This window comes from Chiroxiphia lanceolata, chromosome 3 (assembly GCF_009829145.1).
Source record: "Chiroxiphia lanceolata isolate bChiLan1 chromosome 3, bChiLan1.pri, whole genome shotgun sequence".
Taxonomy (NCBI): domain Eukaryota; kingdom Metazoa; phylum Chordata; class Aves; order Passeriformes; family Pipridae; genus Chiroxiphia; species Chiroxiphia lanceolata.
In genome coordinates, this window is record NC_045639.1 from 92,900,815 (window position 1) to 92,928,668 (window position 27,854).

General features: G+C 41.1%; 1 protein-coding gene across 2 annotated transcripts in view; it reads left to right on the forward strand.

Annotated features, from left to right (window-relative positions):
* The window catches only part of GCLC (glutamate-cysteine ligase catalytic subunit), a 38,022-nt gene extending 16,651 nt beyond the window's left edge, over window positions 1-21,371 (forward strand). Inside the window, exons 4-16 of one of the 2 annotated variants that reach the window (XM_032681844.1) lie at window positions 2,391-2,504; window positions 3,272-3,330; window positions 3,420-3,556; window positions 9,221-9,295; window positions 10,201-10,317; window positions 11,160-11,298; window positions 11,821-11,933; window positions 12,602-12,694; window positions 13,441-13,545; window positions 15,661-15,742; window positions 15,839-15,942; window positions 16,040-16,160; window positions 19,678-21,371. In XM_032681844.1, the coding sequence (XP_032537735.1) occupies window positions 2,391-2,504; window positions 3,272-3,330; window positions 3,420-3,556; window positions 9,221-9,295; window positions 10,201-10,317; window positions 11,160-11,298; window positions 11,821-11,933; window positions 12,602-12,694; window positions 13,441-13,545; window positions 15,661-15,742; window positions 15,839-15,942; window positions 16,040-16,160; window positions 19,678-19,883 (1,465 nt within the window). In that variant the 3' untranslated portion in view covers window positions 19,884-21,371. The remainder of the gene's footprint in view (window positions 1-2,390; window positions 2,505-3,271; window positions 3,331-3,419; window positions 3,557-9,220; window positions 9,296-10,200; window positions 10,318-11,159; window positions 11,299-11,820; window positions 11,934-12,601; window positions 12,695-13,440; window positions 13,546-15,660; window positions 15,743-15,838; window positions 15,943-16,039; window positions 16,161-19,677) is intronic. The other variant, XM_032681845.1, reaches the window with a different exon arrangement.
* The last annotated feature ends 6,483 nt before the right edge of the window (window positions 21,372-27,854 follow it).

Consider the following 27,854-nt stretch of genomic DNA (forward strand, 5'->3'; position numbering starts at 1 on the left):
ATACCCGAATATTCATAACATATATTCTATATGTTGTATATAGAATAGTCTGCCATCTTGAGTTGATAGAGCAAATCATATATAAAAGGTTTCTCTTTACCTATTAATCTTTACCTTTAATCTTTATAAATAGCAGTTTTGCAAAATATGGCTAACCTGATCAATTTTTTAACACTACTTTTTCACTGAAGTGCATGTAAGCTTCTGGTAGTTTGGAACACACAGACTTAAGACTTCTATAATACAATACTGTACTTACTGAATCTAGAAGGGAGAGCGTCTCTCCTGGGTGAATAATACCCTCACAAAAAAGGGTAGTTTTCCTCCTTTTTATTGTTATTAAGACATACCTGAAGAAATTAAATTCAAGATGTACTTCATTACCTAGGAGAAATTGTACTTTATGCATTCCTTTCAAACATAATTCTAGGCAGGGATTTATTATGTTCGTTCTAACTAGCCTGGTCAGTGAAGTGAATGAAGATAGTTATGCTTATAATGGTAAAAAAGTTGCTCTGCAGTAGAAGAGAAGGAGCTGACCTTACTGGCTAGTTTCTTGGGTAATACAGATTGCAGTGGCCCTAAATTCTTGCTGAGAGCAGGAACAATACAAAATATGACTTAGCAGTGAAGTTCAGGTGCGAAAATGCCTGCATTAAGCACCATGAATGCTGTTTTCTCTTTATCGGAGCTGTACTAGGTGTAATAAGAACTTACCTAAAGTCCAGTGGTTAAGTAGTTCTCAGTGTATTACAGAACTGTGGGGGTTTTTCCCTGTAACCTTATAAATATATTATGTCATTAAATAAATTTTCTGTACAAACATTTTTGACCCAGTCTTGCAGGGAATAAAGGGAGAGTTCTTCATCACTTTATAGATACAAATAGATACTTCTTACATCACTGTAGGAGCAAGACATTGCACCTCAGTAAATGTGTTGCTAAAAGCTCAGTAAAAGCTAGTAAATAATAAAATGTAGTTTGTTTATTACTTATGCATCCTCCCAAACATAGTTTCGTACCTCAGAGGTTACTCTCCCCAGGCTAACCTAATTTAGTTTACTTCTTGCATCTTTCGCTATCTTACAATTCAAAGCCTGTTGGTTTGACTGGAGTCTTGCTAATATATTTCTGAGGTATCATGGGTTTGGAGTTTTATGCCACATTCTCTCTACAACGACGTGTACATATGCCTGTATGCATCTGTGCATGTACACGTGTGTATAATAAAAAAAGTGTGCATTTGAAAAGGAAAAAAAAACTTGTCAGAGTGCTGACAGAAGAAAGGTAAAGAAGTAAGTTTATTCAAATTAAAATAACTCAGTTAAAAATTAACAACCTGAAAACGCTTAAATATTAAAAATTTCTAGCTTAGATGCTAGGCGTCTCTAGTTCTTAAATTTGTGAGCCCCTGCTGCTGGACCAGAAAGTTGTTTTCTGTCTTGAGGACTGGAGGGATGCAGTTTGCAGTGTAGCACTTTCATAGGTAATGAAGCTGGGTTTACAAGTTGCAGGACAACTTGTATACATAAACTACGAAGAAGAAAACAGTAGTAAAATACATGCTGAGAATAAATTATATTTTTAGAAATGTGTTTCCTAGTATTTTGTGTACTTTGTTTATAGCTTTATCAGCTAACTTTTTTTTATCCATCTAAATACTAGAACCTCTCAAGATAACATAATCTTTGCCCTTTTTACTGGGCAGCATGGAAAAATTAATTTTCTGCTTCTTTACCTCCACCTTGCCAAAGGTTCCTTTGTCTAAACTGTACTGAAAGCTAATTTTTGTTTCAGGTGACTCTGAAACTTAAATGGAGTTTCCCAAAGGGGAGAGTTATATTCTGATTAGCTTGCATTTCTCTCAATATTTTACACCTAATAGCTGCATTTTTTCTTTGGTTATTACATTCCACTCATAGGAATTTTCAGAGTTCTAGAATTACAAGCTGCTATGAAACTCAGGACGTATCACTTGAAAGTACTTCTGATTCTTACAGAGTTGGTTAGGTATATATTTTAACAGGGGTAGATTGTTGGGAGCAGAGCTGGATAAATGACTTCAGCAGTCAGCATTAACCTGTATCCTCTAGAGAAACTCTTGAAGACACAGAATGCAGTTGCATGTCAGTATTAATGACGAGCGCTGACACACTCTAACATGTGTATATACTCTACGCAATACTGTGAAGTCTCCTGCTTCAGCCACTGAAAATGTCCGTAATGGTAGACTAGTGGTTTGAAAAAATAAAAAAAAAGGCTGTCTTAACCACCATGGAAGCTAGTTGTTGGCTGGTTGTCTACTAGGATCCTAATCTCTGTTCATCTGACCATTTTAAAATCACAGTCTGTTTTCATTACAGCTTGGATCTCATTGTTGTGTTACATAGGTTAGGGTGTCCTGGGTTTACACTGCCGGAATATAAACCAACACCAGTAGAAGGAGGAGCGTCAAAATCCCTCTTTTTTCCAGATGAAGCCATCAATAAACATCCTAGATTTAGGTAAGAATATTTGGGAAGTCTGATGAGAAGCTGAATATTTTTTCTTTGCCTAAGTATCTTAGACACACCTGCAAATTCTTTACATTACTGGAATAGAGAGCACTGTGTCTAGTTGCTGCAGATATCGTAAGGACTTGGACAGAAATGGTTGTGATGACATGTTTTTTCTTTTCAAAGTGATTTAAGAAAGTAAACTGTTAAGTTCAAGTACCTTATATAGTAGTTCATGCTGTTACGGGGCAAAAGGTTTTGATTTTGCTGCTGCCAAATTGTTTCCGGTTTGAAATTGTGTGACTAAATGCTTCTCATCATGGTTAATCCAGCTCTCAGGTATGTCACAGCGACATCTCAGTGTACGCAGTAGCTTGCCCTAGTTACTCTGAAATGGATCATGTTGTACTTCTATAGTCTGAGAGGGGTTTTCACTGTAAGGTGAGACTTTGAAAAATGAAAATTATTCTATTTAAAAACTAAGCACACCTTTTAACTTGCCCTTTTGTTCTTCAGGTCTTTACCTTTTACTTCTGACTATTTTATCAGCATAGTACTGTGAAGTCCATCAAAATAAGACTGACTTCACAGGATAAAAAATCGGTGCTGTCTACCTTAAACCAGGAAAAGAACCATCCTGAAGGAAAATGCTCAAAATAAATAGGAAGTTGACATTCTGAATTTGTTGACATTCAGAATTGTTAAGCAATTAACTGCAAAAACATTTACATAAAGAGAAAATTTCAGATAATTCCACAAACTTTTTTTTGTTGTAGTACACTGACCAGAAACATTCGACACCGAAGGGGAGAAAAGGTTGTGATAAATGTACCAAGTGAGTAAATTCAATCTTTCTTTTTGCTTTTTTAAAATAATTGTTCAATCTCCTGCTCTGAGTTACTGTTACCTGTGTTTTTCACACAGTATTTAAAGATAAGAACACACCATCGCCATTTATCGAAACGTTTCCTAATGATGATGGAGAAGCAGCAAAGGCAGCTAAGCCAGACTATATATACATGGATGCTATGGGTTTTGGAATGGGAAACTGTTGTCTCCAGGTAAAGTGCATATGCTTTCAAGATGTTTCTGCGTGTTTTTTCCCCTAAATGCTTCCCGTTTTAAGACTTGCCTTATGTCTACTTTCGCTTTCTTAATTCAACTGATGCATTTTCCATCACTGGGGCAAAAGGGGAGATAGAAGAACAAATATAATGTTATGTCTGGTAATCTAGTTTTAAAATCCGGGTATATTGAGTTTGGCTGGCCAGGTTTTGGTCACAGAGGGGCTGAAGGGATGGCTGTTCTGAGAAGCGGCTGGAAGCTTCCCCTGTGTCCAAGAGAGCCAATGCCAGCTGGTTCCAAGACAGACCCAGCACTGGCCAAGGCCGAGTCCATCAGCAACAGTGGTAGCACCTCTGGGATAATACATTAAGAAGGAGGGAAAAAACTGCCCAACGGCACTGCAACCAAAGATAGGAGTGAGAACATGTGAGAGGAAGAGCTCTGCAGGCACCAAGGTCAGTGAAGAAGGATGGTGAGGAGGTGCTCTGGGTGACAGAGCTGAGATTCCTCTGGAGCCTGCAGTGAAGACCATGATGAGGCAGGAGAATGACAGTGGAGCAGAAATCCACCTGCAGCTGTTGGAGGACCTTACACCGAAACAGGTGGATGCATGGAGACCTGTGGGAAGCCTGCAATGGAGCAGGTTCCTAGCAGGACCTGTCACCCCATGGAGCACCCATGCTGGAGCAGTCAGTTCCTGAAGGCCTACACCCTATGGAGCAGTTCATGAAGTGTAGCCCATGGGAAGGGCTGTCGTGGTTTAAACTCACCCAGTAAATAAATACCATGCAGTTGCTCCCTCATACACATGTACACCCCCACCCCTGGTGGTGTGAGGAGGAGGGTCAGAAAAAGGTGAAACTCATGGATTGGGATAAGAACAGCTTAATAATCCAGAATATAATTGTACTAGTAATGAAAATGAGAGAGAGGGGAATAAAACTCAACAGAAAAGTGATACTCAGTGATACAGTTGCTCACAACCTGCTGCCAAATGCCCAGCCAGTCACTGAGCAGTAATCGGCCCCTCGCAACTAACTCCCCCCAGTTTATGTACTGAGCATGATGTCGTATGGTATGGGATATCCCTGTGGCCAGCTGGGGTCCTGGCTGTGCTCCCTCCTGGCTTTCTGTGCACCTGCTCTCTGACAGAGCATGGGAAACTGAGAAGTCCTTGATTTAGAGTAAGCCCTGCTCAGCAACATCAGTGTGTTATCAACATTATTCTCATACAATCCAAAACACAGCACTGTTCCAGCCATTAAGAACAAAATTAACTGTCCCAGCTGAAGCCAGGACAAGGACTGCTATTGGAGCAGTTTTCAGAGGACTGTCCCATGGGAAGCAGCCCATTATGGAGCAGGGGAAAAGTGTGAGAAGTCCTCCCCCTGAGAAGGAAGGAGCAGCAGAGAGAACATGTGATGAACTGACCCCAGCTCCCATTCCCTGTCCCCCTGCACTGCTGGGACAGGAAAAGGTAGAGAATTTGGGAGTGAAGTTGAGCCTAGGAAGAAGGGAGGACTGGGTGTTTTAGTTTTTATTTCTCATTATTCTACTCTGATTTGACTAGTAATTCAGCTAATTTCCCCACGTCAAGCCTGTTTTGCCTGTGACAGTAACTGGTGAATCTCACCTCACTGAGTTGGGTCAGAGTGTGGATCTACTGGAGAGTAGGAAGGCCTGCAGAGGGACCTGGACAGACTGGATAGATGGGCTGAGACCAATGGCATGAGGTTCAACACAACCAAGCACTGGATCCTGCACTTTGGCCACAGAAACCCCAGGCAGTGCTACAGGCTGGGGCCAGAGTGGCTGGAAAGCTGCCCATCAGAAAGGGGCTTTGGTGTGCTGATTGACTGCCAGCTGAACATGAGCCAACAGTGTGCCCAGGTGGCCAAGAAGGCCAATGACATCCTGGCCTATATCAGGAATAGTGTCACCAGCAGGACCAGGACAGTGATTCTTCCCATGTACTCAGCACTGGTGAGGCCACATCTCAAGTACTTTGTTCAGTTCTGGGCCGCTCAATTCAGGAAGGACACTGAGGTGCTGGAGTGTGTCCAGAGAAGGGCAGTGAAGCTGGTGAAGGTTCTGGAGCGCATGTACTGTGAGGAGTGACTGAGGGAGCTGGGGGTGTTTAGCCTGGAGAAGAGGAGGCTCAGGGGAGGCCTTATCACTCTCTACAACTGCCTGAAAAGAGGGTGTAGCCAGATGGGGGTCAGCCTCTTCTCCCAGGCAACTAGTGACAGGCAAGAGTCTTAAGCTTCACCAGGGGAAGTTTAGGAAAAAATTCTTTACAGGTGAGATGGTTAGACACTGAAATGGGCTGCCCAGCAAGGTGATAGAGTCATCGTCCCTGGAAGTGTTTAAGGAAAGACTGGACATGGCACTTAGTGCCATGGTCTAGTTGACTTGGTGGTGCTCAGTCATGGGCTGGACTCAATGATCTCAGAAGTCTTTTCCAAGCTAGTTGATTCTGTGATCTCTCCCTGTCCTTATCTCTATCCATGAGCCTTTCGTCACATTTTCTCTTCCCTGTCCAGCTGAGGAGGCAAGGTGGCTTTGGTGGACACCTGGCATCCAGCCAGGGTTAATCCAACACATCAAGTTTATTTGTTTGCACTATGTTTATTTTCTGCTGATATTCAAATGTGGTTAGATGACTTGCTGGAAGGGTCAAACCACATTTGATCAAGTACTTGCTCCTAGAACTCCAGCACTTTCCAAGTGTAAAAGATCATTTTCCATTCTGGTCATCTTTCAGGCATGACCAAAGGACACTGTGAAGATGGAAACTGAGCTGTCTTGTAGGAATGTGAGGGAGTTTTTGGTTATTCATTTTGGGTATTTTTCCTCTTCCGTATTCTTAGAACAGCAAAGGAGGGAGTGGCAAGAGGTCATAGGAATACTTTTTAAAATAAATAGCTTTCTGTTCTTGTATAATTTTATTTTATTTATAAACATCATGAACTCCTGTATAAAGTTTCTCATTCTTAAATATTTTATCTATCTGATAAGGACTTGTACCATGAACCTATCAAATCCACATGGATAGCTATCTTCTGTTACTCTGTGTTGGGAGACATTCTTGGTCCTGTTTTCTATTTTCATTCATTTGCTGAGTTACTCCTATCTTACAGTATCTTCCCTTTAAATCCAGCTGCTGAATATTGGGAGTGCTTTAATCCTTCCAATTTCTGTTTGTTTTTAATGTTTCTCTGTCAACCTGATGCTGGGGGCTGACTGATGCCTTAGGTAGTTGCAGTATATTTGACATTGATAAAATGTGCCTGTTGCCACCACCATGTTGGAAGCAGAGCTAGGAAGAGGCTAGTGTTAAGTCTTTATGGGATTAAGGGAAATTCTCCAGGCTCTTCTTGTTTCATAGCAGTGGCAGAAATAACCCCATAAAAAGCACTTCACTTTGAGACTGAAAAACTACAAAAGCTGAATAAATAGAAGTTACTGACAGCTGCTAAGTATGGTTTCTTGTCAGTAAGGGCAAGTTAGGGAGAATCTGATGAAGTAGTGAAGTGTACATAATACTGTGTGGTTTTACAAAGTGTTAAGTTTGGTATGGCATATTTTGTATCATTTCTCTCTTATTTAAGACCAAAAAAAGAAATCCAACCTTATCGTTTAGTCATTGTACGAACTTCAAAAAAAATTAGTAAATTCCTGTTTAAGGAATACCATTTCACTAGTCCCCATTCTTGTAATCAGTGGCCAAATTCAAATTTGGTAGTCCTGTTATCATCAAAGGGAGGATGAAAACAAGGCTGGCAGCTGCTTCTGGATCAACTGATAATTCCTGATAACTGACTAGAAGAAAACATGTTTTCCCCACCTATTTTTTATAAAATAGTTTGCAGTATGCCTACTTCCTTTTGTGTTTTGGGAGTGGTTCTGTTGGTTTGGTTTTTGTTTTGTCCCTTTTTTCTTACTGTGCACCAAGCTACAACTTGGTGTGATGTATTTCCAGGGTTAAAAATAATGTCCTGATGAGCTCAGCTGGGACAGCCTGCACTGGCAGTGGGGTGAGAGGTGCTGCCCCTGCAGTGCCTGTAGCCCTCCTCTGGAGAAGACAGCCATGCCCTTTTTCTCTGTAATGGGATGTTTGTCTAGAAACCATGTTGAATATCATATTTATTGTGGTTTGGAATAAACGTAGAAGGGGAAGCAAATATCAGTGTCTGGGGAGAGAGTATAGGTGGCTGTCAACCCACCTCCACTCCAAGGCTAGCTCTCTAGTGCCGAATGTCCCAAGTTAGTGATAAGAAATCATACTTAGCTGCTTCTCTGCAAGAGAATTAAATAATCTTGTCCTTTTAAAGTGTGGATTTTTGTTTGCTTGAATTTTTTTGTGATAGCCACTTGAAGGATAGACACAGAAGAAATATATTGTCTACAGCACAACCTTTTCTAACTTAGAATGTTTTAGTGAATGTTGGCTGCAGATTTAAAAAGACAAACAAAACAAATACAAACAAATCCCATATTCTTCCTACACCACCGTCACCAACACCCCCCTAGAAAAACCCACCATTGAGGCACCAGTGAACTCAGGGGTTTTGGAGGGATTTGTTGGTTGGGTTTGGGTTTTTTCAAGTCTTAACCTGAGGTTGTATTGGTTTTCAGTGGCAAGCTGAGAACATTTATGTTTTGTGGAACTCTAATTATTATCTGTGGAACAGGAAAGTCTGTGTTCAACTGGCATTCTTCAGGACAAAAAGCAGTGATGGTGATCTAGAACTGAAGTGTGTTGTATAATGTAGTGGTAGTGGTACAGGGGTACACTCCCAACTGAGTTATCCTCTGATATGTAAATATGTAAACTGCTAAGATGAAGAGACTTTTGAGGTGATTGATCACTCTGCATTTTTAAAATGCATAAAATGTCGGTTTGAGAAGTCTAGAGGGTAAGGTCTGCTACTAGAAATGTATCTTGTGTTTGATGCTGCTCTCAGCAAATTTCACAAAAAGATTACAAAGCAGTTATATTTTCCAGTGGCCTATATGTGGTAGGATTTCCACAGTATTAATGGCTTCTGCAATTAACATTTCTTTTCCATCTTTTGCTGTGTTCTGACCTCTGAAACAGGCAAAGCTGGACTTTTTTTTTAATGAAAGTTACAGTAGACACACGGATATTTATTTTTTTGCAGTTTTGCGGGATCAAAGGCATCTTAAAATGTTCTTTTAAACAGGATTAGCGTCACATAAAACAAATGTTAGATCTACAGTAAAGTCTGACTGTTGTTCTAAGTAAGTAGGTTCCTGGCTTATTTCCTGAAGGTGCATTACCAACCCATGTGTATTGTAGATGTTAACTCAGTTTTCTTTGATTCTGGCAAGTGTTTGTATATTTAGCCTCATCATGGAAGACTTATGGTCTGCAATCTTTTAATAAACATGGAAACAGCGTGGAAAAAAAGCTTGTACTATAAATGCTACTGATAGGTGGGGCAAAAATGTGTCCAAGACGTAGGAGGGGGATCCACACAAAAAAACCCCACCCAAAGTCAACCAACCAAACAAAAAAAATCTATAATTTTTGGTATTTAAATCATTTTATTATATCATTGATTTTTAAATCTAGGAAGACGATGCTTGTAGTGTGATTATAGAAATGGTGATAGCGACTGTACTACTTCCAACAGGTAACATTCCAGGCTTGCAGCATTTCCGAAGCAAGGTATCTCTATGATCAGCTCGCCACAATTTGTCCCATTGTGGTAAGTAATGGACATGTGTCTGATGAACTCTTCCTTAGTGTCAAAAGCCGCTATGTGTAAAAAAAATAAAATTTAAATTACAAGCTCACAAATTTGGTGCTCTGGGAGAAGTGTCAGACTATTTCTAGGTTGTCACGTGAGTTGTGTTATCTATTTAATGTGCAAACGACACCACAAAACAGATGATACCTGTTCTTTCCTGGTCCTCATATCTGTTTCTTCTCCTCTGCCCTCACTCCCACATGCACAAGACTCCTGTTGAGTAGTTCTAAAAATACATTTGGGGTGGTTTTTCTTGGAATCAAGGCAAGTTCACTCCTGAAAACAGTTTTTAATTTTTCAACTCTGCACTGGTGTTACAGAGGATTTCAGCTTAAGTTGTTTAAAGGTGTCCCTTTTGTAAGCATGTGGTCATAAACAGATATTTATAGCAGGTGTTACAGAAATAAAGTATCTCTGTGGTCTGGATGATGAGCAGATCCTGCCCTGAGTGAGGTATGTTCCAGCTGTGTTGCTAAGGTGCTTGGCCAAACAAAAATTAACAAAATAAAATGCCTACCAGGTGAATTTGTAAAGTTTCAAAGTGTGCAAGCAGAATACTTGCTGATTTGTCACAAAATTGCTTCTGCCTATGTCATTTTTGTGTTCCTTAAATGCTGATCTGTAGAGGTAAAAACATTTGGAGAGTGTCAGATGCCACTTCAGTAATGCAGCCCTCCATCTAAGCATTTTCTGGAGGTAGCAGTTGAGAAATTTTCGGTTATACAGGCTTTGGCTGTACGTTACACTGAAGTATATACTTGAGTTACTTCTGGACCAGCATGTTTCCCTTTCCAGTAGGGCTGTATTTTGCTTTTGGTTCCTTGACCTGTCCTTTGTTTTCATATGAGACTGTTTTATTTTAGATGGCATTGAGTGCTGCATCTCCATTCTACAGAGGCTACGTGTCTGATATTGACTGTCGCTGGGGAGTAATCTCTGCATCTGTAGATGATCGAACACGCGAAGAGAGAGGGCTAGAGGTGAGTAATGTTAGGTTGTAGATGTCTGGGTTTTTTCAGGTAAAAAAGTTCAATCTCCTTTAGCATCAGATTCTGCTTGTGCTCATCAGAATCCATAAAGAGGGAATATAGTGGTTTTTTTGGAAAATATAGGAAAGATGGTGTAAACACTCACCTTGGTTGTATAGTTTGTCTTAGCAAATATATATTTTTAATTAGGTATGGAATCCCAGTCCTCCACAGCTTGCTGAAAAGGGCCCCCTGTGATGAAACTTCTCAGTTTGTGCTTGAGCCCAAAAGGCAAAAATTGCTCTGGATTAAATAGCAGGTGCTGCCGAGTAATATAAACTAGAACTATGTGAAGAGAGCCAGATGTCAGAACTCGAACCTAAAGTTTCTCTAAGAAGGAGTTTGCATTCAAGGCACTTAGAAAATAGTTTTAATAATAAATCGTTTTAAAAATCTACTTGAAATTTAAAAGCATCTCTAACAACGTACATGTAGTGAAACTGTATTGGTGAAACTGTATTGGTAGGTGTTGCAATAGTTGTAATAATGCTTTCCAGGTACTTGGGGTAATGGTATATTACATCAGGAAGAAGTTTCCACTTCTAGAGAATTCTAGTCAATGTGTGATGACTGGTTTTTTGCTCAGATACATATGTCTGCAAACAAAATAGTCATAATTCCAGGACTGCTTTCTATTGATCCTATTTAAGACTCATGCTTTTTTAATAATTTTAATTGAGACTGCAGGGCCTTTTTAAACAGGGTAATAATTCTCACATAAGTGTCATTAGTGAGCGAAACTTAGGTAACATTGTTAACAAGCTGTTAAAATATTGTATTCTTAAATTATATAGCCACTGAAGAACAACCATTATAGAATCAGTAAATCCAGATATGATTCCATAGACAGTTATCTATCTGAATGTGGTGAGAAATACAATGACATTGATTTGACAATAGACAAAGATATCTACGAGCACCTAATAAAGGAAGGTAAGTGCTTGCTTCATTATGAGCAGGTTAAGAATTATGTTTGCAGTGTGTGGGGATATTTTGGTTTTGTTCTTGTTTGTTACAGTGATTGTGCAGCCCTCAGAGTTACTCCTACTCAGGAAGTATCTGTGTAGTGTGGTCTTGAGAGTTTTTTAAAAAGGATTCATTTATAACCGAAACTGTCCCTAATGCATAACACTGAGTTTCTCAAGCTGGAGTTAATATTTTATCTTTATGGAGAGAGCAGAACTGCTTTAGGAAACATGGCACAGAGTGCATCAGAAAACAGGAAGAAACAGGCAGCCACACCAATATTCAGCTGCCACTTCCAAACAAGAACCTGTTCTTTTTTGTTTTTTCTCTTTAATCATTTCCTTCCTTCCTGAAGTCATCATTTAAACTTTAACAGGATGTGGTGGGTTGAAGGTAGTATTGCAGAGTTGGATGTTTTCAGTCTTGTAAAAAAATTTTTCCTAGAGCCTGTTTTGATATGTGTGAATTGTTTGAATTTTCATTTTGTAGGTATTGACCACCTTTTGGCACAGCATATTGCACACTTGTTCATTCGAGACCCATTGACTTTGTTTGAGGAGAGAATACATCTAGATGATGCAAATGAATCCGACCATTTTGAGGTTATGTCTGATTTGGAGGAATTTAGTAAATATTTTCATATATATAGTTGTTTATTCTTTAGTACTGCTTAACTGGAGGATGGCTGTATTAGCTAAGAATTTTTTCATTGCACTTTCACTTCAACTAGTTCTTTAGCATGACTTTGCAGTTATAAGCATATTATTTCTTTTTTTTATCTTTTATTTAGAAGGTGATGGCTTATACTTTAAACCAAATAAAATAAGAAGAGCCCAATTTATAGCTATGTATATAAGTGTTAAGGGGAACTGTCTGGTTTTGAGGCCTCCTAAAAACTGGTTTCCATTTTAGTTATGTACAAATGTCTCTCTTTTATAGTTTTGTGAGATAATAGCTATGGTGATATTAGGTATTTTTAGTTTGGGATGTGTCAACCCTTCATAAAAAAAAAGTCAGCTATATGCTGATGCCCTAGTATCTTGTACATAATACTCAACCACAATTGCATGAGAAAGTGTAACGTATTTGCTCCTAGAATGGGTACTTGTATTGGGGGTTTTAGGAAGTCATGCCACTTTGGAAGCACTTCTCTAACTTGATTGGCTGTTCCAAGGAAACAGGACTCTAGTTTATCTGCTTATTTTTCTTTGATTATATTATAGAATTATGTGTATCTTGACTGTGACAGATTATTTCATGTGCTTTGCAGAATATTCAGTCTACAAACTGGCAGACAATGAGATTTAAGCCACCACCTCCCAATTCAGATATTGGATGGAGAGTGGAATTCAGACCTATGGAGGTAAGAAAGACGTCAGTATGCACAAGAGCACATTTCCTTTTAAGTGGAAAAGTACCAGGCATTATGCCATCCAGTATCAAACTCTTATTACTTGTGCTGTGGTTTCTCCCCTCTGAATTGCTAGATGCAAGTGAAGTGGACAGCAGTGTTTAATCAGACGTGAACTGTGGGAATGTAACTGACAGGTGAATCCACTGCAGCACAGCAACGCATGCTAATGGATTTGGGGTGATGGGGAAAGGAATTAGGCTTGTATTAAAGCAACAGTAAACAAAGCCCCATTTAGCTTCTAGAAACTATTTTTCCAGTACATTTCCTGGTACTGAACAATTCTACTGTCATTGTTTTGTTTTTCACGAGTGCTTTAATTCTGTAGCTGTCAGTTTCTGAGCTCTCTGAATTTAATCCCTTTAAGGAGTGGAAATTTAAAAGCTACTATACATCTGTAATTAGACAGAGAGCCTGAAGGTGCAGCTTATTAGATAGTCTTTTGAAACACAAGTGTGTTTTGGTATCGAATTGAAGGTTGAGTTTGTTGAAGCATGTGTGTGCATTGTGCATTTCAAGTCACTGCTGATGATTCCTGTGTGTGCGTCACCATCTTGGTGAGGGGTGGGGGTGTGTGTGAATACAAGCACCAACGTGAACATTCGAGTCAAAGTGTTTTAAACTGTCCTCAATATTTGACTGCTTGCACGAGCGTGTTCTCACTACAGTAATTGAATTTCTAATCCTTTCATGTCTAGGTCCAGTTAACAGACTTTGAAAACTCTGCGTATGTTGTGTTTGTGGTATTGCTAACCAGAGTGATTCTGTCGTATAAACTGGATTTTCTCATTCCTTTGTCCAAGGTAGGTGTGAAAGATCAGATCCATTAGAAATAAATGCAATGTATTTGCCTGATTTTTATCCCCCGCAAGCTAGGAAATAATATTTGTGCACTTACAGAATAGTCATTTTATCTTTCAGTCAGTTTTCATTTATAGCAGTACTTTGAATTGATGTCAACTCTACAGTATTAAACAATTTTACTGCTGTCTCATGGAATTAAACTTAAGACAAATGCTGTAGGAATTTCTGTGATGCCTAGCAGTGTCTGACTACTGCAGAAATGTCAAGAAATACCATTGCCACAAGGCTGTTTGGAGGCTGGGAAAAGGGCGTGTTTGGACTATTTTACGTGGTCGGGGAAATAACCCGTGGAGGACAAAATAAAAGCTTTAGATACTTATTTTAGCATGACTGTTGCCTATGTCTCATGCTATTATTCTCTGTTTTGTTTGTATCTGGTGGAGAGGGAAAGGAGGAGTCAGCATGCTTGGTGTTACACAGTATTTGAGTGGAAACAAATATTGCTGATTCTGGTCACAGCTGTGACTTGTATTTAGACAGACCAGCCATGCAAAATGTGCTTTTGCCTTAATCTTATCCTCAAAATTGCTGAACTGTTTTGTGTGAAACTGTCCCTGCATATCCTCTTTCTGAGGCTCTTGACCAAAAAATGTCTTTTTAGATGTATATTCTTGCAGTGTTATAGGTAACTTTAAAAAAGGTCTTGTAGTGCAGAAGGCTTTTGACAAACTCTATACTGGAAAATCCTGCTTGTGTTGGCTACAGCATAGCCGTGTATCCTATGGCTTTTCATAGTGTTTTCTAATTAAGCTGGAGAAAAACACTGAAGTTGTAAATTTACAGTAATGATACCATACATTTGGTATGACTTCTAAAATGAGATGTCGGGGAGTTCAGACTTGATAAATAATGCAGCAATTTAGCACTTCTATTACATAGTTACATTGTTATTTGAAGTGTCTCAAAATGACACAATTTTTAACTACTAGTTAAAAGTGAAAAAGAGATTAGGTGCTGAAAGAACCTGAACAGAACTGGGGGACTGGTGGGCTTAAAACTGCTTGAGCTCACCAAGTAATTTGGCAGGTAATGCAACATAGAATTGCACAACCATTGGTAAGCCTGCCTCTTTCAAGTAAAATAATAGGGAGTTATGGGGCTAATCTCACACTAATCTTTGCTGTCTGATTGAATGCGGTTGAACACTCATCAGCTGGGACTGGAGTTCTTTCAAACTTTCAAAACAGCCTGTTGTGTAAATAAGTTTCATAATATGAATAAAAATAGACATTTGAAAGCAAAGCTTTGAAAGGTAAGAAGTAAAGATTTTGCATTGCCCTTAATTAAAGGTCAGACAAAGAATTCAGCAAATCCATATCCTTTCTTCTGAAGACAATACGGTAAAGCCGATGTCCTAAAGCTGTATGATGTTAATTCCCTGAGAACATACCAACCAAATAAGTTGGACAAAATCTTCCATCCAGAAAGACAGAGCAATGCATATGTCATTTACAGAGCACATGTACTTTGTCATTTGCAGAATTTTTGAGAAGTCTGCAATTTAGAACTTCTTTGTTAGCAATCTTAAGTTGAAATATCTAACAGATGTTTGGGAATGGAATAGATACAATTCCCATACAAAGTTACTTGAATGCTGTTTCCAAAAGTTTGTTTAATACGGTGATAACTCTTCTAAAGGCAGCAATGATTTTGTTAATAAAAGAAGCAAGCTGTGGCTAGGGAAATAGCAATTTTCTTCTTCTGTACTCATTTGAATTGCACCTAAATATGCAAAGAAGTCTGCCACATGGGATGCAACCTGTTAATCACAAATTTTCCCGTGTTTTCATCCAAACTTAATTTAGCATAGCATGTTCTAACAGGAAACCATTACCTTTTTCCGCTGGAGACCCAGTTTCATAAAAAGTCGTCTCTTTGTGGGTTTGTACTGGACACTGAAGAATGAAATCAAACTTATCTCCACAACTTGACCTGTGCGATGAAATAATAAGAAACATAGTAGATGTTTCAACTTATGAAACCAAAATGTGAGAGTTTGGTAGAGTCCTACTGCTCCAAAGGGTCACACATCTCTGAAATACTTCTTTTGCCAGGTGGATGAAAACATGAAAGTGGCCCAGAAAAGAGATGCTGTCCGACAGGGAATGTTTTACTTCAGGAAAGATATATGCAAAGGTATCACAACAAGCAATCTGACTAACACTGTTGTCAATGGTAAATGCATCTGCTGCCTTCTAACCATTTCGTCCTTTCCTTTTGTCACCCATGAAGGAGGAAATGCTGTTGTAGATGGATGTGGCTCTGCACAGAATGGGACAAGCACTGACACAGAAGAGTACACCTTGATGAGCATTGATACTATTATCAACGGAAAGGTCATAGCCTCTTCTACTTGGAACACACTCTATTCTATTCTGCCCTCCCAGAAACCAGACTGAGAGTGTTTTATGCTGATTCTGTTCTCTTACACAGGAAGGAGTCTTTCCTGGTTTGATCCCAGTTTTGAATTCCTATCTTGAAAATATGGAAGTGGATGTGGACACAAGGTGCACCATCCTAAACTACCTGAAGCTAATAAAAAAGAGAGCCTCTGGTATGTTTGACATTTTTGGACATTGATTTTCCTGGCATTTTCCTGCTTTCAGTTGGGTAAAACTGATGGCAGTGGTGGCTGTCTGGTTTAAGTGTTGAATCATGAAAGTAAAGGACTGGAGTGTGTTCTCTGGCTTTAATCTGATCCTGTTTAATTTTGATTATTAATGTTTAGTGATCCATTTTAGAATTTAAATTAGTAACCAATAAAGAAACAGTTACGGTTTAGAGGGTAGCATATGTCCAATCCAAGATTTCTCTGTTCAGCACCACTTACTGCTGCTTTTGCCAGTGTATTGTCCACTTTGTAGTAGTTTGTACATATACTAACCCACTTTTCCCTGTCACTTGGGAGCTGTAAGAGTGAGGCTGGGTCTGGTAGCCTGCTTGGTGTTACTGGTGTGACTACAAAGCATGCTGCTCCAAAGGATTCATAAGTCTAAACTCAGGTATGCCAGAGCATAGGACATAGGCTTTAGCTGCCTGATAAGGAAGTCCTTCTGTAAGTAGCAAAACTCCTTCAACACAGAGCAAACCAGGCTTTTCTGCTGTCTTTCCCATGTTGTAATGTTTTTCAAGACACGTGGTATAAAGACTATTTTCCTTCTTAAAATGCGGCAGTATAATGAGTAAAAGATGTAGGCTGAACTTTAATTCAGAACTGAGCACTTAGCACAGACTTCAGCAGCTTTTTAACTTTTTCTTTGCAAATCCCTTGAACACCTGCCTTGCAGTAAATAATTCAAGACTTTTTTTCTTTTTTTTTCCTCCCCAATTTTAAGTTGAAGTATTGCATTCCTTTTTAGTTCTTGAAAATTGCTGTAGAAACTTCTACAGCATGGGTATTCTAAGTAAAGACCTTTTCAAAGCTGAGCTGGAAATCTGGACTTTCTCTCGCCTGGTAATTCAGTACTTTAGCAGTACTTCAGAATGGTAATAAGTTTTTAAATATTTGCTTGTCTGTTGTTGGTTTTTCCCCTTCAGAGAAATGCTGTTGAAAAAACAAGGAATGCATAAGTGACCTGGGTCCAACCCCTAGTGGCAGGTGTTTCCCTCCAAATAACAGCTTTGCTACCTGGTATGCAAAGTTGCAATCATGTCAAAAGTCAGTTCATGTATTTACACAGACCTAAAATGTGTGAGAGCGAGGTAGATAAGAATCTAGGGTTTATAGTTTAGCTCTAATGAACTGAAATGACTTTTAAATGATGCTTCTTAAGAGCCAGAATTCACAGAATAAAAAGCATTAGTTATTGTATTACTGTGCCGCGATGTTTCTCAGTTGTGAGCTTTAGATTATTCCAGTTTACTCTCAATCTTAAATCAAATGTTCCTGATCTGCAGCCTGTCTAGCATGTCATGTCCACAAAGAGTGGCCATTTTTCTGATTTCTCTCCTCAAATGGTGAACACAGCACTCGTGAGTTAAACACTGACACCTTAGCTGCTGTGGCTGTAACCTTGCCCTGATACCATCCATCTGAGATTCAATTACATGCTCTCTTGCAGCACAGCTGGGTATTGCCCTCCTGGTCTCTGTCTAGGTGGTGTGTGACTGCCACCACTCAGTGAGACTACAGATTTGGTAGGCAGGCAGCAGGTGCTGACCACCACCAAATATTAATGAGAGCAGTATTGAGATAGAAGCATCAAGCAATCCTTGTCCTGCTGTGCTCTCCTGGCTCCCGGCTGCCTGCAGTGTGGGAGCTCTCTCTGCCGACGCTGGTGCAGTAGTCACAGTGCTTGATGAACGGTCACAAATGTGATTTCCATGATCTTTGCCTTGCCCTTGAAGCAGTTACACTTTTGGTTCCCATAAAGTCATACAGTAAGAAATGCCACAGTTCTATTATATGCACTTCAAAAAAGTAGTTCCTGTAGTTTTGAGTGTTTAGTTTAAATGCTCTTCCCAGTTATTCCATGATATGCCTTCTAGTTCCTATGTTGTAGGAGCACATTTTTCTACTCAATTCTCATCAACATTCATAATTGTTCAGACCTCTCCAGTACTTCTGAACAGCTTCAGTTGCGTCTGAGCTTGTGATTCCCTTTGTCTTGTCTCTCCTTGCTTGGAAGTTGTCTCGCACCTTTTGTCTATGGTGCCTTATCCCTGTAGGATCTTTGAGAGCCACAGGCTGTGCTGCACGTTTACACTGTGACAAGGATGGGGAGTGCCTGGCCACTAGGTGTCTATGTTGGTGTGCACTGGACTGCTCCCAGCTCCTCCTGCATAGACAACCTGTAAGGCTTTCAGTCCAGGAATGTGTCTCTTTTTTATGCCTTACTCTGCTCATCTCCTGGCTCCACTGCTTTTCTTGCAGGCCTCCTGCTTCTTGTTGGTATGAGAAAGTTTTCCTGTGAGTTTTTATTGTCTTCAATAAAAAATGTTTCTTGGGTATTGTTTTTTTTTCTGCCCTCTTCTTCTATAGAAATTTTAGCCTCATTCCTTAAAACATGACTTCTGGTTTTTGAAGGACATTTTTATTTCTAAGAACCTTTTTTATTCTGCTTTTCTTTCCTGTATTTTTTGCAATTTTTCTCATTTGTGTTCATGTACCTCTGTCCAAAACCACTGCTAGCATATTTTTAAACAGTCTTGGATGCTTTTTACTTTTTATTGTGTGCTCCTCCATGCTTTCTCCAACTAGATTCCTCTTTCTTTTTATAATATTCTTAAACTGAAAACTTCTGTGCTGGAAGTCCTTGATTCTTTCCACTCTCATGAGGAAACTGATATTCCAGTAGCTAGCCATAAAAGTTTTGCTAGGCTCTTTGAGCATCCCATCAGCCTATCTTAATGTCTTGCTGTCAGAGTTACCTTAAACTTGTAGTAGTTAAGGTTTGCCTGCATATGCAGCATTCAGGAGCAAGATTTAGCAGCCTGGCCTCCAGCTGCTACTTTCTAGGAATGTCAGTTCTCTGCAAGTGGTGTGTGCTCTTCAATGACCCTGTACAGAAGTGTTGGGGACCTTTAGGCACTTGCTGACCACTCAAAGTATTGTGTAGTGAAGCAGAGGTAGTGTGTACAAACCAGAAATTGGTACAATTGGGAACCTGCCTTGTTTTTGCTAGAGTAGCTGCCAGAGGGAGAAAGAATAGTAAGCAAAGGTAGACAGATCAAAACTAGCAGCGGAGCTGGATGGATGAACTACAAAATTATTTTGTATATATATAGTTGTGTAGAGGTGTCTGTTGGCTCATCTCAGTCAGATTCTGTTAAATGAAATGTTTAGGACATCTTGCTGTACAGTCTTTTGGTAATACCTGTTCCAGTAGCTACTTCTCTCTGCACTGTGTCATTGCAACATCTGAAAGTTTGAAGATTGCACCAGATGAATGGCTTTTAGATCACCACTGGTATGTCAGCTTAACTATGCCCGCAGTTTACCCATATTTGAAAAACAAGAAGTGTTTCTCGTGAAAGCATGGACTACTCTTTAACTGTGTATATAATGCAGAGAACTGTAGGTGCTAAATTAGATATATAAACTGTGACATTTGACTTCCCCTTGCCCACAGGAGAATTAATGACAGTTGCTCGATGGATGAGGGAATTTATCGCACAGCATCCAGCCTACAAGCAAGACAGTGTGATAACTGACGAAATGACTTACAGCCTTATTTGGAAATGCAACCAAATCGCACAAGGCCAGGCAGAGTGTCCTGAACTGTTGGGGGCGGGATTTAATAAGAAACAAAGTGGAAACAAAACTGACTCTTTGTAATGAATGAATGCTTCTTAAATAAAAAAAAAGTTTAAGCCTTTTAGCAAAGCACTAGCAAAGATGCTGTGAATCTGATACAGTTTCATGGTGTGAAGACCAAAACAGGGTTACTGCACTATAAAATGGGCCGATCTGCCTAAATATTCGTTTAAGGCATCCTGAAATAGGCATATTCTTATTGCTGAGGTTTATACAATATACATGTAAATAGTAAAATATTTTTATGATTAACATCAATGTATTTTAATAACATTGTAACTAAAGTTATTGTGAATTAGCTTGTAACTTTTTTATGCTTATTCTAGAAAGAAAAATCGCCCTGAACAGCTTTGTAAATGTAATGTTACTTGTATATTATATGCATTCCAGTTACTGAATGTTTACTGTAATTTTTTTAACCTGGAATGTGCTAAGTAATTTACCTTATTGTGTAAGAAAAAAACAATTCTTCTGGATCTAACTGAATCACAGAAACTTTTTCCTTCCATTTGGGTTTTGAAAGTATGTAAGAACAGATAAATGCATGTGCATCCTAATTGTTAATCTTTACAGCAGTTTCTCGGTTGCCACAAGATTTGCATCTACTTGTAAACTGTAAAACTCAGAGGAACAGATCTGTATTTATTCAGATAATGCAAGTCAGCCTGCCTGCAGATGCATCATTATTTTCTTCCCCTCTGAAATAAATCTGTGTGTTATCACAGTTCAGAAATTTGCCCAAGGATTTAACAAAAATGTAGTAACGGGAGATATGGTGAAATAGAGGAGGAAAAGCTCTCTTCACAAAGGAACCAGAGACACCCACTCTGGACTTTGGCATTCCTTGTTTCCTGTTTCTCCCACATTGCTGATGTTCCCACAGTTGACAGTGACTGCAGCACAAAACCAAACTCATGTCCATACTTCCAAAAGGTTGAGTTTCTCATTTTGTCATTCATTATTATAAATATTTTTGTCAGCATGTTTATTTCCTAAAAAGGTACATTATGTTGGTAGCTGAGGGTACCTACATAGCTGTAGTTTTGGACAACTTAATCTCCTCTAGAAAATAGTTACAAAGAGAAATTTTGGAATGCACTAATCCTTTGAATTTGGAGCAGGTGCTGGGAGTGACTGTAAAGTATTTAAAATTTAGCCATTGCAACTGTAAATAAAGCCAACTTAAGGGGCCTTTTTGATTTAGCTTCGTAACTGACTTCTAGATGTGAATTGCATTATGGGTAGATGATGCAAAGCTCAATGCAAGCATATATAAATACTTGAGGTGTAATGATTTTTTTAAAAGAACTAATGGAGAAACTGCAATGAAGAGGTGCACTAAGAAGAAGCTTTTATGTACTGAAATAGATTTTGTTCTGTGTTCACAGGTGTTCTTTAGAGAATAAAAAGAATGCTCTTTTTCTGCAGTGGTGAATTTGTTTTACTTAAGATGTAGGCATATGCTGATTTAGTTTCTGTAATAAGGAAATAAAAATAAAATTTGCAGTATGTGTTAGTCACTTGCATGACTTGAGCCCACATTTTCAGATTCAAAAAAGGAGGAGTTGTCTACCTGGCAAGTACAAGTCATCCAGACTCACTTTTGTCACAGTGGAGCTTCTCAGGACTAATGGCAAATGATCTGCCACCCCTGCAACAGAGAAATCCTTGCCCTTGTCAAGGTAGCATCTGGCTGATTGCACAGCATGAGCCGCTATGCTTGGAAGACCCCTAAAAATAGTTAGAGTGCTTTCCTGCTGGTACTGCATCAATACCTGTCCTTATTCCATTTCAGTTGATATCAAATTACCCTTCTGGCCTACTATGTGTCCTGTAAGTGAGAGAACATTTTGTCATGATGCCCTAAAAGTTGTGGCTGGCAGTTTCCCTCATGACTTCTTGTATGCATGTTTTCAGAAGGAATGAGAAGCATCAAACATGGAGCTGCTGCTGTTTGTTGAGACATCCATGGTTGCAGTATCCAAGCAGTTTACATTCACTAGATGAAGAGTTAAGTATGTGCTCCAGCCTGCTCTTTATGGCAAGGCATAGTGAGGACTCTCACGAGGGCAAACCAGAGTTGCTGCAGAGAGGGGAGGCAGACTTTGCTACTGGTTTTGAATATACCTTAGAGGTGGCTCTGTGGTATCTGCACCCACTCCAAGGTGGGGAAGCAAACCCTAGGGCAAGCCTCAAGCTCTGGCTGACTATTGCAGAGAACATGAGAAACTCCCTTGAGCTATGAATTTGGGATTTTTGGTCCTGCAGTCATCAAGTGCTTTCATGGGATTAATGACCTTTCCAACAGTCACCTGAGTAAAAAGGGAGGAGAAGCATCAAGTAGCTGAGGTGAACTGTGATGATTCCTTGTCCAAATACTTTAGGAGTGCATCAGTCATGGCATTTCCTGTGATTGCTAATGTGTTGGCCCCAGTTCAGCCCCAGTAATATAGTTTCATGCCTTCCACTCAGTTTTCAGCTAAATCCTGCTATGATTTCCAGAGCTCTTGATGCTATAAACAGTATTCTGATGCCAGTTTTCTCTAGAGAGTCAGAGTACTTATGTACAAGTGTATTTATTTCTGGATTATTTTAGCCATGCTTTTATTATGGCCTAAATCCTTAAAACATGGCTGGCTCCTTCTGTGTGTGCACAGAGCTCTGCAAGCAGCTTGCCTTTCTGGAAGTGATGCAGCAAGAGCTTCATATAATACTTTGATTCTGTAAAAGCAACCTAACCTCTGAAACTAGCATCATGCAACTTGTGGAAGTTGCACTTGAAGATTCTTGTTTGCAGTTATTTTGTTTATTTTTAAGTGGATTATATTTGATGCACTAATGTGGTTTTGCAGCAAATTGGAAAGGCACCTCCTGCTAGGTGGTGTCTTCCTCCTGCACGGGAAGTTGGTCATAGGAGCTGTGACAGCTCAGGTTATTGCAGCATTTATCTAGATGGTGTGAGCTGAGTTCCAGCAGGAAAGGATTTCTGCAATCCTTTTCCAAGAGCCAGGGACAGAGTGGGAAACAGCAATGGCCTTGCCACTGTGCAATCCCTGCTCAGCAACAGCCCCAGCCTCGGTGGGTCACCGACACTATTTTAGCCACAAGTGGGAAGCAGAGCATCGCACAAGCTGCTGGGAAGGGGGAAGAAGGAAGGGGAAAGGGGAGGAGGGAGAGGGAGAGGGAGAGGGAGAGGGAGAGGGAGAGGGAGAGGGAGAGGGAGAGGGGGAAGGGAGAGGGGGAAGGGAAGGGAAGGGAAGGGAAGGGAAGGGAAGGGAAGGGAAGGGAAGGGAAGGGAAGGGAAGGGAAGGGAAGGGAAGGGAAGGGAAGGGAAGGGAAGGGAAGGGAAGGGAAGGGAAGGGAAGGGAAGGGAAGGGAAGGGAAGGGAAGGGAAGGGAAGGAAGGGAAGGGAAGGGAAGGGAAGGGAAGGGAAGGGAAGGGAAGGGAAGGGAAGGGAAGGGAAGGGAAGGGAAGGGAAGGGAAGGGAAGGGAAGGGAAGGGAAGGGAAGGGAAGGGAAGGGAAGGGAAAAGACCATCCCAGGGAGCAGCTGTCCTCCCCAGCTAGGTCACTTCCCAGTTCCCCCAACTGCCCTCCTACAGCCTGCACAGCATCACTGTGAGCAAGAGGTTGGGATATTGGGGTTTCCCCCTCTGACTATGTTTTATATGCTTTACACTTTCTCTATCAGAATTCAATGAGCTGCAAATTAAGAACTGAATTATGGTGTCTTTAACATATACAGGTCAGGTGGGAGCAGACACTGGTAGCCCTGGATATTCCCCCATGACAGCCACCTCCTGCATCCCCTACTCCTCAGGTGAGGGGAAAGTGGTCCTTAGCCTTTTCTTATGTAAAACATCATATAATCAAAATATTGTACTGGCATAAAATAACCAAAACACAACATCATGAGACATCAAAGTGCTTTCTGAATTCTACAGAAGAAATTAGGGAAGAATAAGGGGCAATGAGGCAAAGAGAAATTAAGCAGCTCTGTTTAGGTTATGCAGTGCCAAATAAGTGAAAATCCCTCTGCAAACTCTCCTGAAAATTTTGGCTTTTCTGAAAACATGCTGGAACCATGGGCTTACTCTGGCAAAGGTGATGCAAGAATTTGGTGCTGGATGGGACTGGCTGCAGTGAGAGCCACAGTTGCTTAAAGCCTAGACAGAGCTAGAGCTCCAGGGCTATAGCTGGCAAATTTAGGGCAGTAATCCCCAATTAGAGCATCCAAACTCAATATTTCTGTGGTTTTGATTCAGTCTCTTCTCCCCACTCATGCAGTGCTCCCTGTACATAGCTATGACAGCAACAGGGATTTCCATGGTTTTTTCCATCACTTCATTTAGAAAAAAATTAAAGTGTTATCTGTACCTTCCTTTGAAGGCCGCAGCAATTGGGTAAAACAGCTCAGTGAAACTCAAATCCTTGTGAGTGCCACAGCGTAGCTTTTCTTGATGGATGTGGGCCAGTATCGAGATCAACTTGGGATTTGGTGTGTGGGTAGTTGTCCTTGGTGCCTCCTGGTGGCGGTTCCTGCAGCCATTGAGCAGAGCCCTGGAGATGGCAGCAGCAGAACTCATACCTCTCCCTGCCACTGGGGCTAAACCCCACGGACTTCTGCTCTACTGTGCTCTTCCCCAGGGTCTTGAATTTTAATGTGAATTATGATGTTTGCATTAAAAGCAAGGTGCAGTGTCCCAAGCATCTGGTCCCAAACCCCTCTCCTTTTCTGCTACAAATAGTTGCATGAAATATAAATGCACTGCTGTGCCTCAGTGAACTTACATTGCTTCCTCTCAGGGCCAATTTCTTGGTTTGTCTCTGGGGTCCAGAGCTGTAGAACAGCATTAAGAATGCCAGCAGAGCTCCAACGAACTTGGGTAGATACTAGCAAGCCAGTGGCACCCCCAAACGATGGGCTTGTAGGTAGCAACACATTAAAAATTAATGTATTACCAATCAAAGCAGAGTAGCATAATGAGAAATAAAAACTAAATCTCGAAAGTAAGGGCTCCACTGTGGATCCCCTGTAGGGCCACATGTCCTGCCAGGAGCCTGCTCCAGTGTGGGCTTCCTATGGTATCACAGCCTCCTTTGGGCATCCATCTGCTTCAGTGGGGTCCTCTAGGAGCTGCATGTGGATATCTGCTCCACTATGGAGCTCCATGGGCTGCAGGGGGACAGCCTGCCTCACCATGGTCTTCACCACAGGCTGCAGGGAAAGACTGCTTCCACACCTGGAGCACCTCCTCTTTCTCTGACCTTGGTGCCTGCAGAGCTGTGCCTCTCACATTTTCTCACTTCTCTCTTCTGGCTGCAGTGCTGTTGTGCAGTTTTTTCCCTTCTTCTTAAATATATTTATCCCAGAGGTGCTACCACCACTGCTGATGGGCTCAGCCATGGCCAGTGTAGGGAAGAGTTGTGATTTCAGAAGAATTCGTAATGGGAAAGCTAGAAACTTGTTTTTGCTCAGGAAGCCTGCGAAGTGCCTTCTCAAGAGCATTAGATGTTTTTTTCCCTTCTGCCGTGCAGAGGGGGTTGCAGAGAGAGCTGTGTTTTTCTCCCTGGGGCCCAGTGTTTAGCAGCACTGTGAGGTATTTGTAAGTTTTTTCATGTTCTGGCCTCCTGAATAAACTTTTGAATTCTTTCCACTGCCTTGGCATTTCTGGAGATACCTGTGTATCTTACTTTACAGCCAGCAGTGGGTCCATCATGGAGCCACCTGGTATTGGCTCTGTCACACACAGGGGGCAACTTCTAGCAGCTTCTCACGGAAGCCACCCCTTATACCAAAACCTTGCCACATGAACCCCATACACTGTTCACTGGAGTAAGACAGAAGCCCACTTAGTTTCTGGTAGGACTTTATCAAATATTTATTCCGACCATATTGGAAAAATTATATTAGAAATTGTTTCCTGAAAATGCCCCTGATTTATTTTATTTACTCCATCCCAACTAGGTTGTGTAAACTAGAGTGTGAAGGCTGTAAGCTGGGTAGCCCTGAAGGTGAACCCTGCAGAGCTGCAGACAGCACTGCTTGAGCCACACTCCACTTGGGGTGTTTCTGGGTCCTTCTTGCTGAGATACCACTGTGCTGAACAGAAATAATGAAGTATCCCCTAGCACCACACTTGGCTGGAGCCACTGGCAGGATCCAGGTGCTGGCAGCAGCTCCACAGTGCCCTGCAGCTGGGGGGTCCTGCTGCTGCACCACTCACCCTGCCATCCCTGCTGCAAGGGCTTAGGGATGGGACTAGCAGCATCTTGTCTCCCTTTGAACAACCCAATGTCTTTCCAGAAGAAAAGCATAACTGTGCATAGATGCTAGCTACAAATTGCTGGGTGAGATACTATGGCTTATGTTAAGCAAGAGATGGCTATACTTTCTCAGTCTTAGAAAACAATCTGTTAATTTAGCCCTCGAAATTAGTTATGTATCTCAAAGTTACTCCAAAAAACTACCCCTGTGACGTGGCCCAAAGGGAAATCTATAATCATGCTGACAGTGAGAAGGTAAAAAGTGAATTTTCCTTCACTTCCCAGTGAAGGAAAGTGAAAGTAATACCCAGAGACACATTGTGCTAAAAAATAGTGCTAGTGCATGATGGTTCCTCATCATTGACTTCTAAGTGTTTGTGTTCTGGTTGGAAAAATGCTAGTTTATAAAATATTTAAGCAACAACTGTTCTTACTCTGGAAGAAGTCCAAGCTCCTATTAAATGCAATTAGATCAAAAGTAAGCAGATTTTTATCTGATAGTACAGGATGATGGTACAGATTTTGATGGAAGATCTGAAAGAGTGCCTTGTTATCTGACTGCAGCCAATCTGTGTGGCAGCAAGGAGTAGGTTGCTGTGTGTTGCTCTGGCAGGTCACATTCACAAGAGGTGGCTGGGGGCAGCGAGGAGGAAAGAATGAAGGAGAGAAGCCATCTCTGAGACGTCCCGTTTTCTCCCCACTCTTTGATTTGCACTAGGGAAGCATCTGTGCCAAGATGACCTCAAGTTCAACACTTTTCAGTTACGTTTTTTCTTTCCCTTCAACCATTTTCTATGTTGGACTATATGCCTTCCTGTCTGTTCCCATCCATGCATGCACAGGCAGAGCTGGACATCTAATCCTTGCCAGCTTACTCACAACATGGGCATTCAGAGGCCAAGAACTTGCCGTGTTTTTCTTGGCAGTGTAAGGGACTAGGACTCCTTGCCCAGAGACCGTCACACAGCTGCCTAATGAAAAACAGGAAAGCCTTCCAGAAAAAAACAAAACCTCTCTGCTGAGGAGAAGCAAGGCTTGGCATCACCCACATTTCCTACCCTTCATCCCACCCTACAGCATTCCTGTGCGTTACTCATCCCTCTGGTATCAGCTGCAGGGCATCTGATATTACAGAGCAGTAGGACAGAGGATGGCATGGGATGTTACCGGAGACAGATCAAGCCGGCAGCAAGTTCTCCAGACCCCGCTCCAGACTGTGGGGAGCAGGAGATGTGGCTGCACACAAACTGGACCACTGATCACAAACCACTTCTGCCTGTTTCTCACCCCGACAGGATGAAACAGAGCAATGTAATAGGAACTCCGATGTGATTGAGCCCTGAGCTTCGGCGGCGTGAACATCGCCAGCAAAGTGAAATAACGTCGGCACAGAGAGCAGAAAACCAGGCAGTGTTCTCGCTGGGGTGTGCTCGTAGAGCGGGGATGAGGTTGGACGGAGCTCATTGCTAAGCCCAGGGCCAGCCCTAGGTGTCCTCGTAAGGTAAGAGGCGGTGCAGTGAGCTGAAGGAGAAAATAGCTGTTCTCGGGGGAATAAAGGGGGAAAGGAGCCAGAGCCACAGCGGTATTCCAGGTCAAAATCCTTTGTGGATTTATGCCCGGGTTGCTACTCGTGGGCTTATCCCCAGCCCGTGCAGCCGGTGCAAACTCCTCACGTCCCTGTGTCCCGGTGGGGTCACTAAGCGGAGCAGCCACGGTGACTCCGCAAC